Source organism: Pongo abelii, chromosome 6 (genome assembly GCF_028885655.2).
Source record: "Pongo abelii isolate AG06213 chromosome 6, NHGRI_mPonAbe1-v2.0_pri, whole genome shotgun sequence".
NCBI lineage: Eukaryota > Metazoa > Chordata > Mammalia > Primates > Hominidae > Pongo > Pongo abelii.
The window spans coordinates 66395376-66414205 of NC_071991.2; the positions used below are offsets into that span (position 1 = coordinate 66395376).

Sequence of the window (18830 nt, forward strand, 5' to 3'; positions counted from 1 at the left end):
AGAATGATTTTGCAAGCTCCCAGCTCCACAGGAGGTTGGCTAAAAATGAGCAAGGATTAATGCGGGATGATGACTGTCCCACGCTGGTGGTCAAAAAGCAAAAGTCACTGGTGAGCTGTCACAAAGGGGTTATACCACATCAGCCACACTGCTGCACTGCTGACCCAGAGGGAGTGGGGGGAAGCTGAGGCTAGTTTGTTAAAGATGAAAGCCATGAAAGTGTCTAGAAAGCTCTTTTGGAACTCCTCGACAAGGATGTGTACATCACCCCCAAACTTGCAGCTTTTTACCCTTTACTGTGTGACTTCAGGAAAACAACTTAGCTTCTCCCAGCCTTCACTTTCTCATTTGCAAAATGGTGTTAATAACAATGACTGTTTCACCAGGTTGTTTTGGAACTTAGTTGTTTGTTGGCAGACTGTAAAGTCCTCACAGAGGCAAATGGATATAGCTACCATTCTGTTTTCCAGAGTAAGCAGAATCACAAGCAAAGGAACAAAAAAGGCTACAACTCACTAATCTGGCATCATCAAAATGATAGAATAAACTGAAAATATTCGAGATTTCTTTGCATCAAATTTAGTTCTCACAAAACAATTGTTTAAAACGTGATATACATTTGACTAGTTTTGTTCTTTCCCTTCAACATCGAGTCAATTGACTTAAATACCTTAGTCTTTGAAAACTTCACCTAGAATTATGTTGTTCTAACATAACACTTAGTTCTACAGGATGATGGTTTGTTACTGGTAAGGGTTAACTTTGAATAGATTTCAGGTTATAGGATATGTTCTAATCATCTACAAAAATGTAGACATTTTTCTTCATGTGTTGCTGTGTTCTAACAAATTTGTCCTTGAAATGTGGTCTAAATATGTTGAGTCAAAAGGCTTCCTTAATTATTGAAGACAAAAATGTCCCCAAGGGGTTCACAAACAAAATGTCCCATAATGCAAAGCACTTTGTGAAGTTTATGCCATTTTCACCAGAAATATAATGTATGTGCGTACTCAATGTGATTCTATTGAAAATGGAATTCTGCTGCAAATCTGTGTTAAACTCTCTTACAGCACGTTTTCTCCAGCTCTATAAAGGCCTAGCAAAGCTGGCTTCACGAGTGTGTGACCTGTGCAGTGACACGGGAACTTACAGTTAGAAGGGCCTTGCTCTTGGTTTAATTCTGTATTGCCACCATCTTGAAATTCTTAAGAATTTTTTTTAACAAGGGCTGCCATATTTTTACTTGGCACTTAGCTCTGCAAATTATGTAGGCGGTTCTGAAGTCTAGCATAACTTTTACTGAGAAACAACCTTAAACATAACTGAAGAGATAAATCAAAAAAGATTTTCTTTTTGTAATTTTATGTTATTTAAAGGCAGTAAACCAACTTGTACTTACCCCAAGTCCACCACAAGGTAATGAGGAAAAAAACTTTTGAGAGTCATCACCTATACAGTAAGAAGACATAAAAAATATAGGTTAAGGGGGTTATATAGTTTTTAAAATGTTGGCGTTTATTAACACATAATAATAGGTCACGTGGTATTTATCATTTGATGCAAAAATTAATAAAACTTCAGACCAATTATTCAACACAGTTAATTTTCAGAATATCATTGTTCTGCCTATCTGTATACACAAATAAGAACTAAAAGCAAATCAATACAAATATTATTGCATGTACAGTCTATTGCCCCACATGAATAAACACATGCTCATGAGATTTGGGTCACAAGATTTTTTTTAAGTTGGCCTACATGTCTATATTATACATTACAATTTTTTAAATTTATGGTAACCAATTCAGCTATTCACTGAGTATATTCATTCAGTGGGATGTTTTGAGCTACAAGGTTTATGCCATCATATACGGTCATTTTAAAAATATTTCAAATATTAAAATATCTTCTCAAATGTACAGACTTATTTTTAATTTCTACTTAAGACATAACTAAGTATAGCTGGTTATAAGTAGCTATATCAACTTTAAGATAGAGCTAAAGCCAAGTACACCATAAGCCACTTCTAACATCCACAATTTTTTAAACGGTACACTATGAAAAATAATCCCATTTGGGGATCTATATAACATCAATATCAATATAAAATATCTTCTTTAAAAATATATGCCCAAAACTGAATTGTGAATATCTCTTAGAACTGGTGTTTCATGGGATTTTTAGTAATTATTTTGTTTACCTGTACTTTTATTTTCTACATTATCTACTACACGAATAGAGAAAAACAGTAGCAACTGCTACTAAATCTTTAACATTAAAATCTGTCTGTGGAGTAATCACGGGGAAAGGCAGTGAACATTTCTATTTCCTAGTCAAATGGTCCTGAAGGGACTCTGGCATGTCACTCAGCAGTTCAGTGGTAGAACCAGGTACAAATTTCCAATTCACCTATCCCATTAATTTGTTCTATTGATGGTCAATGAAATGAGAAATTAAAATTGAAAACAGGTTTGTAGTAGAATTCATATGCCATGTCAGTAAAAGTCTAAATAGCTTTTATTGTCACAGAAGAGAGTTTGTTTTGAAAACAATAAATCATATGAGTTGGTTTTTTAAATGCAACTACTGAAAGATGGAAAATGATAAAGAAAATGTATGTGCAAATGAACCCATCTAGTTATAAAGAGAGATCTTTATTTTAACAAAAAGATGAGAAATCAACAGAATTAAAAATAGAAATAAAAATCATAAAATAATATTAAAACTGCAATATTGGTACCAGTAAAAGGCACATCAAAATTTCTGAGGAGGAGTAAAGTTTTCTTATGTTGTTGTTCCTAACAAAAATATAACTGTATCCTTGAATATTTGGCAAGAGTATATTCATATATCACCTGTGAAATTAAAATATATATGTACATTTTAGTGTCTGAATTCTTCATAGTCAACAAACAGGAATGAAGATAATATTATAACATAGTTAATTTTTTTTTTTTTTTTTTTTTTGAGACGGAGTCTCGCTCTGTTGCTCAGGCTAGAGTGCAGTGGTGCGATCTCGGCTCACTGCAACCTCCACCTCCCGGGTTCAAGCAATTCTTCTGCCTCAGCCTCCCGTTAGCTGGGACTACAGGTGCGTGTCACCACATCTGGCTAATTTTTGTATTTTTAGTAGAGACAGGGTTTCACCATGTTTGCCAGGCTGGTCTCCATCTCCTGACCTCGTGATTCTCCTGTCTCGGTCTCCCAAAGTGCTGGGATTAGAGGCATGAGCTACTGTGCCCAGCCAATAAATTAATTTTTAAGAGTTATTTTAAAAAATTATTAACCCCCAAGAGAATTAGCAAAATAAGTATCCTACTTAGGAGAGTTCTATTTAATACTATTATTTAATACCTACTTAGGAGATTGTTTACATAATACAAAACAGGCATATAATTGATACTTTAAATTTAGAAATAGGCAAGAAAATTTTATTTCACCAAACTGACTGGATGTATTTTTAATTACATTGTCTTATCAATGCACTAAAATTTGGCTAGCCGCAAGATTATGAAACTGGTCATAAGAGCAACAGGAATATTAATGCTAAGTAAAACCTTGCACCAGAAATAATTGGAGAGAATGTCTTTTCAATGTAACCTTACAGGGTCTAGAGTATTTAAAGAGATAAATGATGTTCATTTTCAAATCCAATTATGTTATCTTCTATAGATGTCTTTCAAGATACAAAGACTGATAGGTCTGGTCATACTGAACTTTTATTTAAACCCTTCCTCCTAACTCTAGAACACAACTATCAAGGGAAATAGCATTAATTTAACTCAGAAAAGACATCTCCCATCTGTGTTTGGGAGGAACTGGGGGATGTAGTAAAATATATGGAAGTGAAAGGAAGGGATAAAAAGAGAGAAAACATCTTGACAATTATGAATTTCTATACATTCACACATGGCAGCTTCAATCCAGTCTTCCAGATACAAACAAACAAACAAACAACAACAACAATAAAAAAAGCCAGAAGAATCCAAATTTCACAAAAAGCAAAAAAGTATTAAAAGTTAACCTTTAAAAAGAACAGAATTACTGACTTTGAACTGAGATTGAGAAAAATTAGCTAAACGTTTGGATACACTAGGGAAAGAGAAGTAGTTTTGAAGTGTTGATACGGTTGAATTTAGTGCTCTACCTGAAGGCCTGATAGAATGAAACATCCCTGTTTCTGTGTACTTATGTAGCCCACACACAATATTGAAATTGTTGCAATGATCACAGAAGCGTATATGAAACTCCACACATGTATAGAATGCTAACTCTAAGATTATCAACTGTAGGAATATTATTTCACATCAAATGTTCAAAATTAATGAGATAAATGGCTAATTTATTTAGATTAAAATTTTAAACATTGAATCATAGGTACTTGCTGCTTTCATCACATACATACATGAAAAGAACGTTTGTCCAAGTTAAAATTATAAATGGAATTTCATTTTAAAATCATCAAATTTAAAAATGATATGCACATCAAATATTTTACAAAAAATAGGTCTGTTCAAAAGAGTCAAATTTTTTAAAAAAAACATCGCCATGTTTATAAATAAAAGTTTGATGTTGCAAAAGTTTAAACTTCGTTTATCTTATAAATATGTCTTTTCTCTTAAAATGTGGAACAATGGTTGTTTAGGAGTACCTTTCAAATATCAAGTGTGTGTTTATATTCACAATTTGATCAATCCCAGCCTGTTCCAACAAAGTTGGAAGGTTGATTTATACTTTAGGACCAGAGATTTTTAAAAAGTGGGGGAGGTTTTCTACTTGTTTTTTCTTAACTCAATTAAAAAATAATGACATGGACACAGTCTCCTATGTTTAAATGCTTGAGTATTATGACCTCATAAAATCATGACAATTAAAATGTCTGGTTTACTTCATCTTTTTGGTTAGTTGAGTAGGATTATTGATTCATGTTAAAATAAGAAAAATTATCATACAATATTTGCAGCAAAAGAGGTATTTTATGGAAAGTATCTGCATGTACAGAGACTGGTTTCTAAAATAGAAAGGAAAAAAATGAGCATATATGTTTAGATTGATTTATTTGTATTCATATTAATATATAATGTTAATTTGATAGTATACTTTTTTTAATCATCAAATATTAGCAATGTACTTCCTAAAAATTGGATAATCTTTATGAATTCCCCTTTGGTCTTACTTCTCCCCAAGCTACTGCTACCTATACTGTTACACGCATGTGTGGGCATATTTATGCTCACTCATATGCCTGCACTTCATAAACTTAGAGATGCTTGCCACTTGTTTAAAAAGGTATATTGTAAGTGTTATAATGAGTAACTGTTAATTCTTCCTTACAATTGCTTTCCAAGACACCTACCTACTATATGTTATCTACTTGCTTTCAAACTGTTGAGGACCAGTTAACATAAAACAATTTTGAAATAACATTGAATTAGGTGAAAGAGTTCAATAACTTAGAGCTGACGCAATACATTTATTTGAAGGAAAAACTCCTAAAATGTCTTTTTTAGTTAAAACATTTAAAAATGATCCCGTCAGCATCTATTGCCAATGTTAGATATTGTTATTCACTTATAAAAAGTTAATAAAACAATATTATCATTTCAGCTAAAATAAGGTTTGTCACTGATTTTTCTTCCAGAAACCTGTAGTTTCTATCACTCATATAAAGCTTATATAAAGTTCTGCAACGTAAATTTTATTTTAAAATCTGATGATAAAATTTCAAAAAATCATACATTAACAAAAAACTGTTTATTAGTTTTCTAGTTTTGCATTGAATGTATTATTTAATTCCAAAGGTAAGGCAATAAATAGATTTGCAATCTTGCTATAAAATGTAGTGTGATGGGTATAGTAGTATTGAGTTTTCACTTAATACAAGTTGTACTATTTCCTTTGTTTCTTAAGGTCATAGAACAAAGAACTAAAAGATACAAAAAAAAAATGGGAATGGTGAAAAGAAATTTGCATAAAGCATGTGTGAATCATTTCTACTTTAAGTTTGAAAACATAATAAACAAATTCAGCAATGTAGTTTTTTCTATATGCAGAAACACATTGGACAAATGTTATTCAAATGAAGGTTAATTTTAAAGTAAACATCATGGAACCTACATTGTCATTTTCTAATGCAGGATTTTCTTAATCTACAATGGCTTCTATTGCAAATGACTCATTCCACGGAGCAAAGCTGTTGGAAAAACTGATTTTTTGTTGCACTACTTGCCAAGTATTTCGAACTGACACCAGCATTGACTAATGATAGTGCTGGAATGTGCTGTTCCCGGTACAGAGGAGGCCCGTACAGACCTAGGAGTATCCTGGGGTCCAGCTTCTGTCCGTCCAGGGGGTTGGTGCCATACAACAGTGAGTGATGTTCAGAATGAACAAGCTGTATTTCCTCCAGGCTGGCTTTTCGACCTTGAATTCGCTGAAAGAAAATAGCAGAAGCCAACAGTACTCCACTGACAACATTTAGAAGAAAATGAGACCCCAAGTCACATTTAAGATGATTAATAATGGGCTGAATTCCATCATGTAGGAATGTGACACTGACTTGCTTAGTAAAGTACCATAATAATATTTGAAAAATGAGTGTATGGAAGGTTCAGATCCAACAGATTGCTTATACCTAAATGGGCAACTGACATAAAGTATATTCTTATTTGGCATGGAAGGGAAAGCTATAACACAGAAATTAATAGTTAACTCTTTTGTAAAGTATCAGCTTAAAAACCAACAGGGGCTACTATTCAGCTGATAACTAAATTTATTACAATCTTATTTTACACTTACCCAAAGAAGTTGTTAGAACACATTCCTTATTCCTTCTTGAAGGACATAAATAAATACCATTTCATTTTAATGAACTTGATGATCACAGATAGGCTAATCACTTCCCATGTGTGAGCCTCACAGTAGTATTAGTTTAAACCAATGTTCCTCAAACTGTGTCCCATGGGATCAATAACAGGTCAATATCTGCTTATTAATGGCCTGTAGTGAGGTCAGTACAGAAATTCAGATCAATATTTAGAAACTTTTATGGCAATTTGACAGTATTTTTATGTCTTTTGAATCTACTATAATCTTGTATCTCTTCAATTTTTATTTCACTTTTGCCATATTTCATTTTTAAAATTTTTTATGAGTATTAGTCTCTGACAGATTGGAAATTAAACGAAAACAAAACCTGCTGTTTAATCAGACACTGTTTGAGACACTCTAGACTCCATCAATTTTTTCCAAACAGGCTAGGCAGAGACTTTCACTCCATCCAACAAATTACAGCCCTTCAACACAGGCAAAACTGTTCATTAGGTCAAACCTCAATTATCCAATATGCAAAGTGTTCTTTCTCACTACATTCCCCAGTTGGCACATCTGTGAGCCTGATAAATATTGTGCTGGTGCACGAAGTTAACTAGCCTTAACTTTTGGAAATGGCTGTGCTTTCTAGTATTACAGAGACAGTATTAATATTTCACTTAAAAATATATATAACCACAAGGCAGCTGTAAGTTAATATTTAAGTACAGAACAACAGTGAAATTCAAGGAGAATCTGTTCAGGGAATGCTTTCCTTTCATGTTACTGACCAAGGAACCACCAGGTAACCTGGAAACATCAGGTGACAACACCTCTCTCAGGACGAGGACAATTCCACATTCAGTTTCCCTAGTTTAAGGTGATGCAGCTACTGCCAGACTCTTCAATGTTAATGTGTGGTTCACTGAAGGGGCAGGCCAGGAACACTTCAATATCTGACAATTCCTCAGCATTTACTGGGCAGGAGGCAGAGCTGTGCTTGTCATTGAAAATAAATGATCAGGTCACAGTGAGGGAGGATTGGTGGGGGTCTGCAGGGGTAACAGGAAGGGAGTGATTAAAGCAAAATCTCATTAACACTGCCTTTACATGCTGAATAAACTCATGAATACTTATGGAACTTTCTTTGTATATCATTGAAGTTCTCTGTTTTTGATGCTATCATTCAGCATTGTCTAACCCAATTCAAATTACTAGAAAAATAAAAATATGATTTAGAGAAATTATTCCAGGTGAGTAAGATCAGAATTCTGATGCTGAAGACTAAGAAAAATTTAATGATGGCCTTCTGGTCAGCCATCTTTCTGATTGATAAGAAAATATCTTGCTGGGAAACATTCAATATGGGAAAGTTTATGGAAGACCAGAACAACCAAAGAAGTAGGATGACATGTAAAGAGACAAAATAAGCATGAGAAAATTCGAAGGCAACATTAAACAGAAACGTTTTAACTGTGAGATTTCAGGGGGTGGAGAATCCCTCAAGATAAATAATGGTAAGTCCATGGTTTGAGTCATCTAAAATTGGACTGAGCAGGGCATTGGAAAACAGAATGTGGCAACCAATCCGAGTCTGGCAGAATAATGAACACCATGAAATAAGAGGGCTTCGAGCTCTTCTTTCTATGGATCTTTGAAATCCATAGCCACTACGATCATATATGCTGATACAGTGAAACATCAGTATCTTAAACAATGTCAGTTCTGCATCTAATGATCAGACCCATGTTTTGATGACTATCATAAACTTTCATTGATTTTTTCCCCTTTCTTCATGTCTATAAAGATTCTCTTCATCTATAAATTACATTTTTACCTCTGGTATAACATTAAATACCATTAAGTATATCTTGATGTGTTCATACACTAGTCATGTAAATTTGCATACCATGCACTCTATGCTTGTCCAACACCTTTTCTTATTCTCCCACAATCCCACTGACTCTAGCTGAATGCTCAATCACACATTTGAGCACTAATCTGCTAACAGGATTCACTGTAATTGACAGTAGCTGAAGTGCTAGTAAGTCATAAGAACAGCGGTTTCCAATCTTTTTGCCACCAGAAACCAGTTTTGTGGAAGACAAAAAAGTGGGGCAGATGGCTTCGGGATGATTCAAGCACATTACATTTATTGTGCACTTTATTTCTATTATTATTACATTTTGATATGTAATGAAATAATTATACAACTCACCATAATGTAGAATCAGTGGGAGCCCTAAGCTTGCTTTCCTGCAACTAGATGGTCCCATCTGGGGGTGATAGGAGACAGTGACAGATCATCAGACATTTGATCCTCATAAGGAGCGCTCAACCTAGATCCCTCACATGCGCAGTTCACAATAGTGTTAGCGCTCCTATGAGAATCTAATGCCGCTGCTGACCTCAGATGGTGATGCAAGCAACAGGGAGCAGCTGAAAATACAGATGAAGCTTCACCCACTCACCTGCCAGTCACCTCCTGCTGTGCAGCCTGGTTCCTTACAGGCCATGGACCAGTAGTGGTCCGTGGCCCAGGGTTTGGGGACCCCGATAAGATGAAACCTGCTGAATCGGTCATCCCCTTGTGTAAGATCAGTCAACTAACAGTAAAGACAGCACATTTGGCCCAGCTGTCTAGCATTGACTTATTCTAACAGTTTTCTCCGCTAGCTATACTCCAGGCCCCATCCTTGTCATTAAAATGTACCACTATTCCTAAGTTTTCACTTTGATTTATCTTTTTCTCCTTCTCCTTATTCTTTCTTTTGACCCTAGGCAACTATTTTACACTGGCTCTTATTATTATTCTTATAAATATTTTTTTAAAAAATTTCACTAAATATAAGGAAGTACTTATTCTTGGCAATCACCTTCTGCTTCTTTGGTTGCTAGAGAACAGCCCACAAACATAGTGAACATGTTTCTACAGAAAGAGAGCAGTGGAAACTAATTCAGTACCAAAAAAAAAAAAAAAAGTTTCTACCTGCAGATAGGATCTGGAAAAAGCATGTTTTGAAATTTGTATCTCACAGAGACACTGCTAGGAGAACTTGGTGGATGATTAAGCTGAAAATTCTGAAAGAGCAACAGCTTTCTTTATTCCTTAACACACAGGATCTCCTGGAGTAATTCCGTTTTGCCTCACTTGTATAAATGCCTTAAATTTGTCACATTCAACTTTTCCTTTCATATTGAAATCTTCACCAGTTCCCATTTTCTGGTATTACCATCAGTAATTTAGTATTTTATTTGTGTAGGCTTAAATATAGATATTCCCACTTAATCACTTCTCATATTTTCTACTTCATGCGTACCCTTTATTCTTTCATTTCTCTCTCTCAATGCTCTCTTGAGTTAAAGGTCAATAGCATAATGAGTCAAAAAATAGGCTAAAGTGTTTTGATAATCTTAATTTACGGAGTACTGATTTCTATTCTCGGAGATACTTGGTCTGAAGGATATCTACGTAAAGTTATCTATGATAGTCTGCCCAAAAAGATTTTTAAGAATTCTGAACATATTGGGGCACTCAATGCAAGTAAGGAATTGATTTCATCTGGGGATTTCTCACTTGGAGTCAATACAGGTCTTAAATGCCTTACCAACACAGGCCTAGGAATGAAACCTCATAGCTTTTGTCACCTTCTTAATAAAGAAATTTGTGATGTAGGACTGTGTTCATTGTTACCTTATCATTCCCTGTGACGTGCACTTAGTTTCTTCCCTGAGAGTCAGAAAAGGAGCTACGTTCACTGAGCATTTACTCTGTGCTTAGGAATGTGATCATGTTTAGTTCAGAACCCTAAACAGTCTATATTCAGGTTGGGAATTTGACCAAAGTCATTTAAAATGACCATATCATTGAGTCTCACGACACACTATGGTTCTTTCTTAAAGAAACAGTCTTTCTGAAACATAGCCCGTTAATGCATCCCGATTATAGAAGAAATGTTCTGAACATGATCTACAAAGTCATACTGTGACAGGAAAAAATGCAGCCTACCCACACCCACCCACACACAGAGCACACACACGGTATAGATTCATATTTTTTTCTGCCAAGGAGCAGGGAAAAAAGGAAACAGTTCTATTCCTTTCCCTCCTGTGTTCAAAGCCTGGATTGAGGCCAGTGTCCTAATCAGTTCTCATTGGCCCTGGAGGAATCAGAACCTTTTGTAAAATATAATAAAGGGCATAAAATCATGATAAAATGCATGAAAAAGCAGTGCCTTTGGTTAGGGAACTAGAAATAATTTAGCAGAACAGATGGATTGCATTGGTTTGGCATTATTGTGGACATGAAAGGGCTCATTTTGTGGCAGTTCCAAACTAAGAGAAAATGTCCAACTTAAATTTGACAAGTCAAAGTACCTGCCTCCACTGGGGAAAACTCCATTTTCTTTAATCATTTTCAAAGTGGTGACATACTAGGCAAGAATTTCCACTGAAATATCCCATTTTCTGAAAATATTTCATCCATTGTCTCTAAATAAAGGGATGTGTTTTTATTTATTTTCACCAAAAATCCAAGGCTGAAGAAATTCATAGGTTAAAAAAATGAAGAAAATAAAGAATCATAAATGACTTCTTAGTGTCAAAGTTACACTCTGCCACAAATACCATACTTAATATTTAATGAGTCAATTCATAGTCTTATTGATTTTTTATGTATCTTTCTTTCTTAAAAAAACATAAAAATATGATCTCATTGCTTATGCCTAAGCACAACTACTGGAGTTTTAAAATGCTCCAACCAACTGCTTCTTAAAATGTTACATAAGAAATGGTTTTTAACTTTCCCTGCAACTGCACGATCTTCCATACAACCCTCCTCATGTAATAACCCGTACTTCTCAGAGTTTTTCTCACAAAAAAAAAAAAAAAAGGTGGGGGAGTAAAAGAAGGAAGGAGGCAATTAAGCAGGCAGGTGGCCTAACAGGCTTTTGGTCCTTTCTGTGGGTCACACGGAAAAAAAGAGAATTGCAAGTTGGGAGCCTTGACTTCTGGTCCTGACTCCCATGTGTCCTTAATGTGCCTATAGTCAGCCATGAGGTATCTCTATGCCTTTGTTTCTTCATCTGTGAACATAAAGATGTTTGACTAAATTATGTCAAAGCTCATTTTAGCCTTAAGATGATAGGATTCTACGTGAAATAACCTTACACACAATAGAAATGTAATAAAACACGCTTCACTTTGATTTATGCATTTGCCTTAGGCAAGCAAATAAAATAATTGCAATGATGAATTACTGAGGTTGAGGCCAAAGAGGAAACCTGAATAAGGATTTTCAAAAGGAGTCCAGCTATTCCGTGATGCTCATTTCTTATAAGCTTAATCATAATTGAAAAATAAGAGAATTTTTCACATCTCATATTCCTATCCTGTGACAACTTCAAAATAATAAATGCTTTTAATAATTTTTGAAAATTATGTACGACACTTGTGAGTTAGTGTCATCATTGTTTCTCAGGTTAATGCTTACTTCTGTTACTTTCCCATCTCCAAATATTTGATTCACTTGCCTATTTGTCTCTATCTTGTTAAGATTATGTTAAGAAGTTGTGTTTCTGTTTCAGTAGTTCTTAACATTGGCTGCACCTTGGAATCAGCTGGGGAAGTTTAAAAGGTACTGATGCCTGGGTCCTACCTTATTACCTTTGTCTGGGTGCAATTTGGGTACCCAGATGTTTCCAACCACCCAGAGGATTCTAATGGGTAGCTTAGGTCAAGAGCCACATGTTAGAGGGAGCTGTCCATACTTACTGCTCATAAGTGAGTGCAAGATACTGACACTGTACTGACCAACACTTGGGACTGTGGAATGGTTAAAATATTGGTGGACAGAAGGTTGGTGAGTAAAAAATTATCAATCTTCAAAATGTTAAGTGCCTTTCATGTGTCTTAATACAGCTTGATTCAGTCACTACGACCTATTTTAAAGTATTTTAGGACATAGAGCCATTTCTAAAGCACTTCAGAAAACAGCAAATCCCAACTCAATAATAAAGCTCTGAAATGGTGACAAGCATATATACTCTCTATTTTTTTAAGTTTTACTTCCATCTATTTCAAATCACTGTCCTCACCAGAAAGAAAGAAAAAATATTATCCCTTAGTCTAACTGCTCAATTTTCACAATCCTTTATGCAACTGAACCCATTACATTGCAATTATTCTTTTTAAAAATTGTAAACAAATATTTTAATGGTTGAATTTAAAGCCTTGCTTTTTTAAACTGGTCATCATGTATGAAACAAACTTTCAACAAATATTTTTTGTTCCTCAAAAACTGCAATTTTCAAATGGCTGAAAATTATATAACTCTTTTTATTAATAAGCTTTAATGCTGCTGTTTCAAAAGGTCTGTATTACTTTCCAAATGGACTCAGAAGAACAGCCTCTCTTATTTCCTTTTGTTGGTTGTTTTCCACATTAATTCTTTCTGTTTAGCAGACATTTTTAAAAGAAATCCTAAATCATTTGACTATAAGCTGCACAATTAGTTTTGGTATATTTATCTGCCTGGGTCCACTCTGTGATATACAAATATCTTTTAGAATAATGACAATGTAGCCTGGTTTACTCATCAAATCTAGATCACTTGTACTTCTTCCCAAGACTGCCATATCCTTTAGAGACAATTCATAGGGCTCCCTGTTTGAGTTTCTCTCTGTTTTGTGGTTAGATTCTAAGACACAAACACATAAAATTTTTTTTTTTGCAAATTAAGCAAAACAGTACACTGTTACGTGCTGCCATCTAGTTAGACTACTCTATAAAACAAATGTTTAATTGAATTTCCATTAACTTGCAGTTTTCAGTGCTTTGCAGTCTTGACGTCAGAAAACCTGCACATTCCAAAGTGTTTCACCAAAGATGAATGTATTTCCTTACTTAGATTTGATTTAAAACAAAGAGGTATTTTACAGTCACCTATGTGTGCAAGAAGATATGCTGGAATCCCTGCTTCTTGGCATCATAAGATTCTGCACTAAACTTGCTCTCCACTTTTCTCATTGGAACTGCTGAGAAGTCCCTGAAGGGACAACAGTAGCTTGGTTTTGTGTCCCAGAATTGTTTTGTAATTACTTTGTGTTGGCACTTGAATAAACGAGTTAAACATTTCAGCACTGTATGTTGCTTATGGTTCTTACTTATGAATTAAGCGAAACAAAGTTATTCAATATTAGTCACAAAAAGGCAACGCAAATTCCACATAATGTGTAATCCAACAAAAGCATCATAAAATGTTATTATTCTCAAAACAAATGTGAGAGCAAGCAAATGTCTGTGGGTGGCTTGGTGGGGCTGGGAGTCATGAGCATTTCTGGAAAAAACAACTGCAAGTGCATTTCTAACAGATGATGGGTCAACCTCCACAATTTTTTTTGACCACAGAAGAGCACATTTCTTTTCTTCAGGAGCATGCACATCTTAGAAACCCAGCTACTTAATCAATAGCTTGTTTCTGAAGAGGACACCAATTAACCCCTCCAGATCCATTTCTCATGGTGATAAGAAAGCTGCTGGTTTTGCTCTTCACTCCCAACAGAATCACTAAACTAAGTATGAATGATTCAGTAGGGGAAAAAATTAAATGGTATTGGCATGAAGGACTACTAACTGCCTCAACTTATTAAAAACAGTGCCACGTCAGGCCAAAAAAAGTTAACCCATGTAACCACTGTAATCTAATATAATGAGGACTAATGTTTTCTCTGGCTACTAATCAGGATTAGTAAGCAGAGCCAATTTACACTATAGCTTACAAACTAAGAGCAATATGTTTACTGAAACATTCCAAAAATTTAGTCTACTCTTAACCAAAGAGAGTGTTATGTTCCAAAACAACTGCTTAACAATTCTAGTGTCAGACAGTATTACAGCTGTAAGAGATCCTAGCAAATATCTTGCCTAACACCCTCATCTAAACATAGGAAAACCAAAGATCAGCAAAGTTAAATGGTCTGACAAAAGCACACAGATAATTAATGGCAAAACTAAGGTCAAATCTAATATTGAATGATCATCTTTGAGAGAACACATTTTGATTAATTTGCAACATTGCTAAATGAATTGACATAAACCAAAAGTTTGATTTGTGGATCAGTCTACTGTTTGGAAATGAAGGAATCCTTTTAGTATTTTCAAAGTGCTATCTTTTCTATTATGTCATTTTTTTATTTCATTAATTGTAAAATTGACTGCTCTGTTGGTTGAGGAAAGCTGACCCTTCTCTGCATGTCAGCAGAATTGAGATTCCTTATTTTTTGTCCTGGTCAAATAGTAACCCCAATAAACAAAGAACACAAATGAAAACACCAAGAGGGCAAGTTATTCATCACAAGATCTAGGCTATTTTCCTCTTCACACTCTCACATGTAACATTACCTCCTCTGTCTCTTGGTCACAGGGCCCCACTGATGCTGTCAAGACTATAGAGGCAGCTAACCACGATCTTCCTCATTTTTTTCTTTCTCAAGCACAATCAATAAGAGTCTTCAAAATCACAGCAATATAAAATGAATGACTCAAAACCTCTTTGAAATTTGTAATTGTGTATTTATTTGTATGATTGTTTAATTAATGCCTGCTGATCATACCATATAGTTACCTTCTTGAAGACAGGGGATGTATATTTTGTACTCAGTATTATATCTTCTACTCCTAACAAAGATGCCTGGAAAACTCAAATTCTTGATAAATATCATTGAATGGATACATCACTGTTTTCAATGTGTGGTGTCCAGGCCAACAATACCAGAATCACCCAGACACATGTTAGCAGTGAGATTCTCCGACCCCACTCCAGACTTACTGAATTAGAAATTCTGAGTTTAGAGCTGAGCAATCTGTGTTTTACAATCCCCTCAGATGATTCTGAAATATGTCAACATTCAAGATACCCTTCTTACCAGAAGTGGCCACACAGACCTGGTGGGAAAATAGTTCCCAAAGATGGCAGATGACTATCTGGATACTGAAAAACAATGCACTGACCTAGCTTGTATGCATTATATTCCTATTTGATTATACCCTTTCCTGTGGAATCTAATAAATCCTCTCTTTTGAAACAACTGAGTTCTTATTTCCCACAACAAAGAGAGGAAATTGTTCATACTGCTTAGGAGAGAATGATAACCTAAGACATCCGGCCTGGTACTCAAATCCCTGGAGTCCCAGTTAGCCGAGATTATAACTCCTCATGTTAGCATGTTTTAGACACAACTAGGCAAAGGAACAAAAGTTTAACTTCTGATAGCCCCTTCTAGCCTATTTAGAAGTAATGCCCTTGAGCCTTGATACTCTTTATTTGGGTCCTTGGGGTATCTTGGTACATAAGTTACTCACACCTGAGCTGGGACCCAACTTCCTCTCTCGAGTGAATAAGTGAATTTCAGTGGGCAGATACTATCATTATCTTTGATTCCTTTAGAAGGCTCAGAAACAGTAACCAGTAGGCTTTTGGGTAGGACCCTTCTTGCTCTTTCAACTAGCCTAAATACCCACCAGGCACACAGATCACTTGCCTCCATGGTGTGCTTTTCTCCTGATTCTTCAACAACTCTGATTCTTAAGACATGTGGCAAATTGCTAAAGTATTTGTTGATAAATTTGTGTTGTATTTTTCACGGCATTCGAAAATAATTTGGCATGAAATAGAAAGTTTAGCATCTTTGTAAGACGGCTTAATAACATAGTAAAATATTTGTGTATATACTTAATTTGTCAAATCAAAAATATTAGAAGAAATCTACAAGGAACATATATCAATTGCTTCCATTGTGTTTAGTAAAAAAAAATGGACTTGGGAGAGCACTAGGTACTATTCTACTATCTCTGAGGGGGCTAACCTGGTTTGGAATAATCTCTGTGTGTTCCATTTTTATTTACTCCCTTACTCTTCTGGTAAAGCCAATCAGGAAAAGAAAATAAGTTATGAAAATAGTGTTTCCCTTTTAGTTCTATGTTTTATCTCATATTGAACAAAAGGTCTCTACACAAGGAAAACATTTGTTTAGTTAATACTTTCTAAAATTTAATTTTGAATTTTTCTAATATCATTCACACATGGGCTGATGGACATTAAATTCCTAGGTATCTTAAAAGTGAATTAATTTTTAGTGGTTTTAGAAGTTCCACTTCATGTTTGGTTTAGGTTAGCATCTCATAATTTCATAAAGTAAATAAATTTATATGGGCAATAATTTCTTTGCTAATATGGGAGTTTTGATAATGTGGGAGCATTATCATATATAATGATAAATAATATGGGCAACAAAATCTTCACTTAAGAAAGCAAACACCTGGTGAACTGCCATCAAACTATATTAGGAAAAGTGGCTTCTATTTGCATTGTTGCGATGTTTTGGATATGATGTTTGTGCTTGATCTTAATTGAGAGCAAATCTGCTGATCTGGGCTTGTGAGTGTATTATTTGTTAATTTTGTGATTGAGTGTTACCAAGGAGACTCTATTCTCCTCAAGCCAGTAGTTGTATGATAGTGTTTCTAACATCTCAACTTGTGTTTGATATTACATCAGTTAGTGCTATACAAACTGAATTGTATGGTTTCAAATAATAAAGAACTAAAATAATGTAATGTATATAAGCAATTGAAAAAGAAGACTAACCAGAAAAGGATGATAATAGACTTTCTATTTTTTAGACCAGTGTGAATCATACCAAATTCAATTTATTTCTGTACTCTGTTCCTTTCATAAACAGTTCCCCTTCAGGTAATAGGTTTTAGGAATACCACTATCTAACAATGCATTCGAAGGCTGTGATCAGCCACTGACAATTTGAAGTAGTTGGGACAAGGCCAGCTGCTGCAGGATATAACACAAACGTCAATGTGAAAAAATGTAAGCAGCAATGCCTCAGCTGGCAAAAGCACAGAAAAATTGCAGAGCAGATGAAAAGGTGAGACAGGAATGTTCACATGTATAAATGCATTTTGTCCATTAAGACCAGCCTACCACAAATAATTCTCCTTGCTGGTCTACTTTATGGACTCCATATGGGATTGTGTAGAAAAGAGAATGGTTTGGCCTCCAAACTGCATTATCAGAAACATGAAATCCTTAAAGATAACTCTAAAATTGACCAGAGTATGAAAGCCTTCTGCCATACAATATGAATGCCACTGGCAAAAAAAATGAATAATAGACTTGCACTCAGGAAAGGACCAGATAAATAAATCTAGTTCATTTTCCTTCACTTTGGGGTTTCTAGGTAAAGGATACATTTAATCAAAAGCAGAGCTTTAAATATGAGAACTGTTTGATAATTCTACCATAAATATATAATAAAACTTGTGAGACTAAATCTGTACATGGTGTTACAGTATATTCATTCACAATCTCAACTACTGAACGATCCATGAGACACTACCAATGTTTTGATGTTTTTAAAAACCAAGTAATTTCCCTTGTAACATAGAATATATTACCCACCCTTTAAAGAAACAAATCCATAAAGAAAATTTTTTTATCCGTAGAAATGAACAAACTGAATGAATGGCTTTGCATCTTCAAAAGTCAACTATTTTTAGTAGTTTGCAGAGGAAGGGGATCAGATTGATGTAACTCACACTATCATATGTAGGCAAGTGCACTTGGCCTGCAGAAAAATTCTGTCTGCTTTGGCATTTCTATTTCAAGTAAAATATTTTACAGACTCAGCTTAAACCTAAGTTGAATTTGAATAGGAATTTTGTTGACTACATTTTGGGACCATATTTGTCTTGTGAAATTTTATAATTCCAGTACTTGAATCATGTTTAGAACCTAACAGAGACCCAGTAAAAGAAATAATTAGTAAATGTTAAAATAATGTGAGAAAACCCATGGAGGGCATTTTTCTTTTAAAAATGCCTTAGATTCAAATGCAGAATGTGACTGGATTTCAGACAACAATGGACATTTATAGCAACTAAATCAAATAGCAGCTGGTTGTTACCTATTTTGCACATTTGACGATGGGAGCCTTTCTGAATTGATATGA

The 18830-nt window shown here is 34.8% G+C and overlaps 1 protein-coding gene across 7 annotated transcripts in view; it reads right to left on the reverse strand.

Moving 5' to 3' along the window:
* Positions 1 to 18830, reverse strand: part of HDAC9 (histone deacetylase 9) — a 917296-nt gene that overhangs the window by 226475 nt on the left and 671991 nt on the right. For all 7 annotated transcript variants that reach the window (XM_054559003.2, XM_054559009.2, XM_054559005.2 and 4 more), the window contains 2 exons: positions 6313 to 6433; positions 1400 to 1449 (listed from right to left, as the gene is read on the reverse strand). In XM_054559003.2, the coding sequence (XP_054414978.1) occupies positions 1400 to 1449; positions 6313 to 6433 (171 nt within the window). The remainder of the gene's footprint in view (positions 1 to 1399; positions 1450 to 6312; positions 6434 to 18830) is intronic.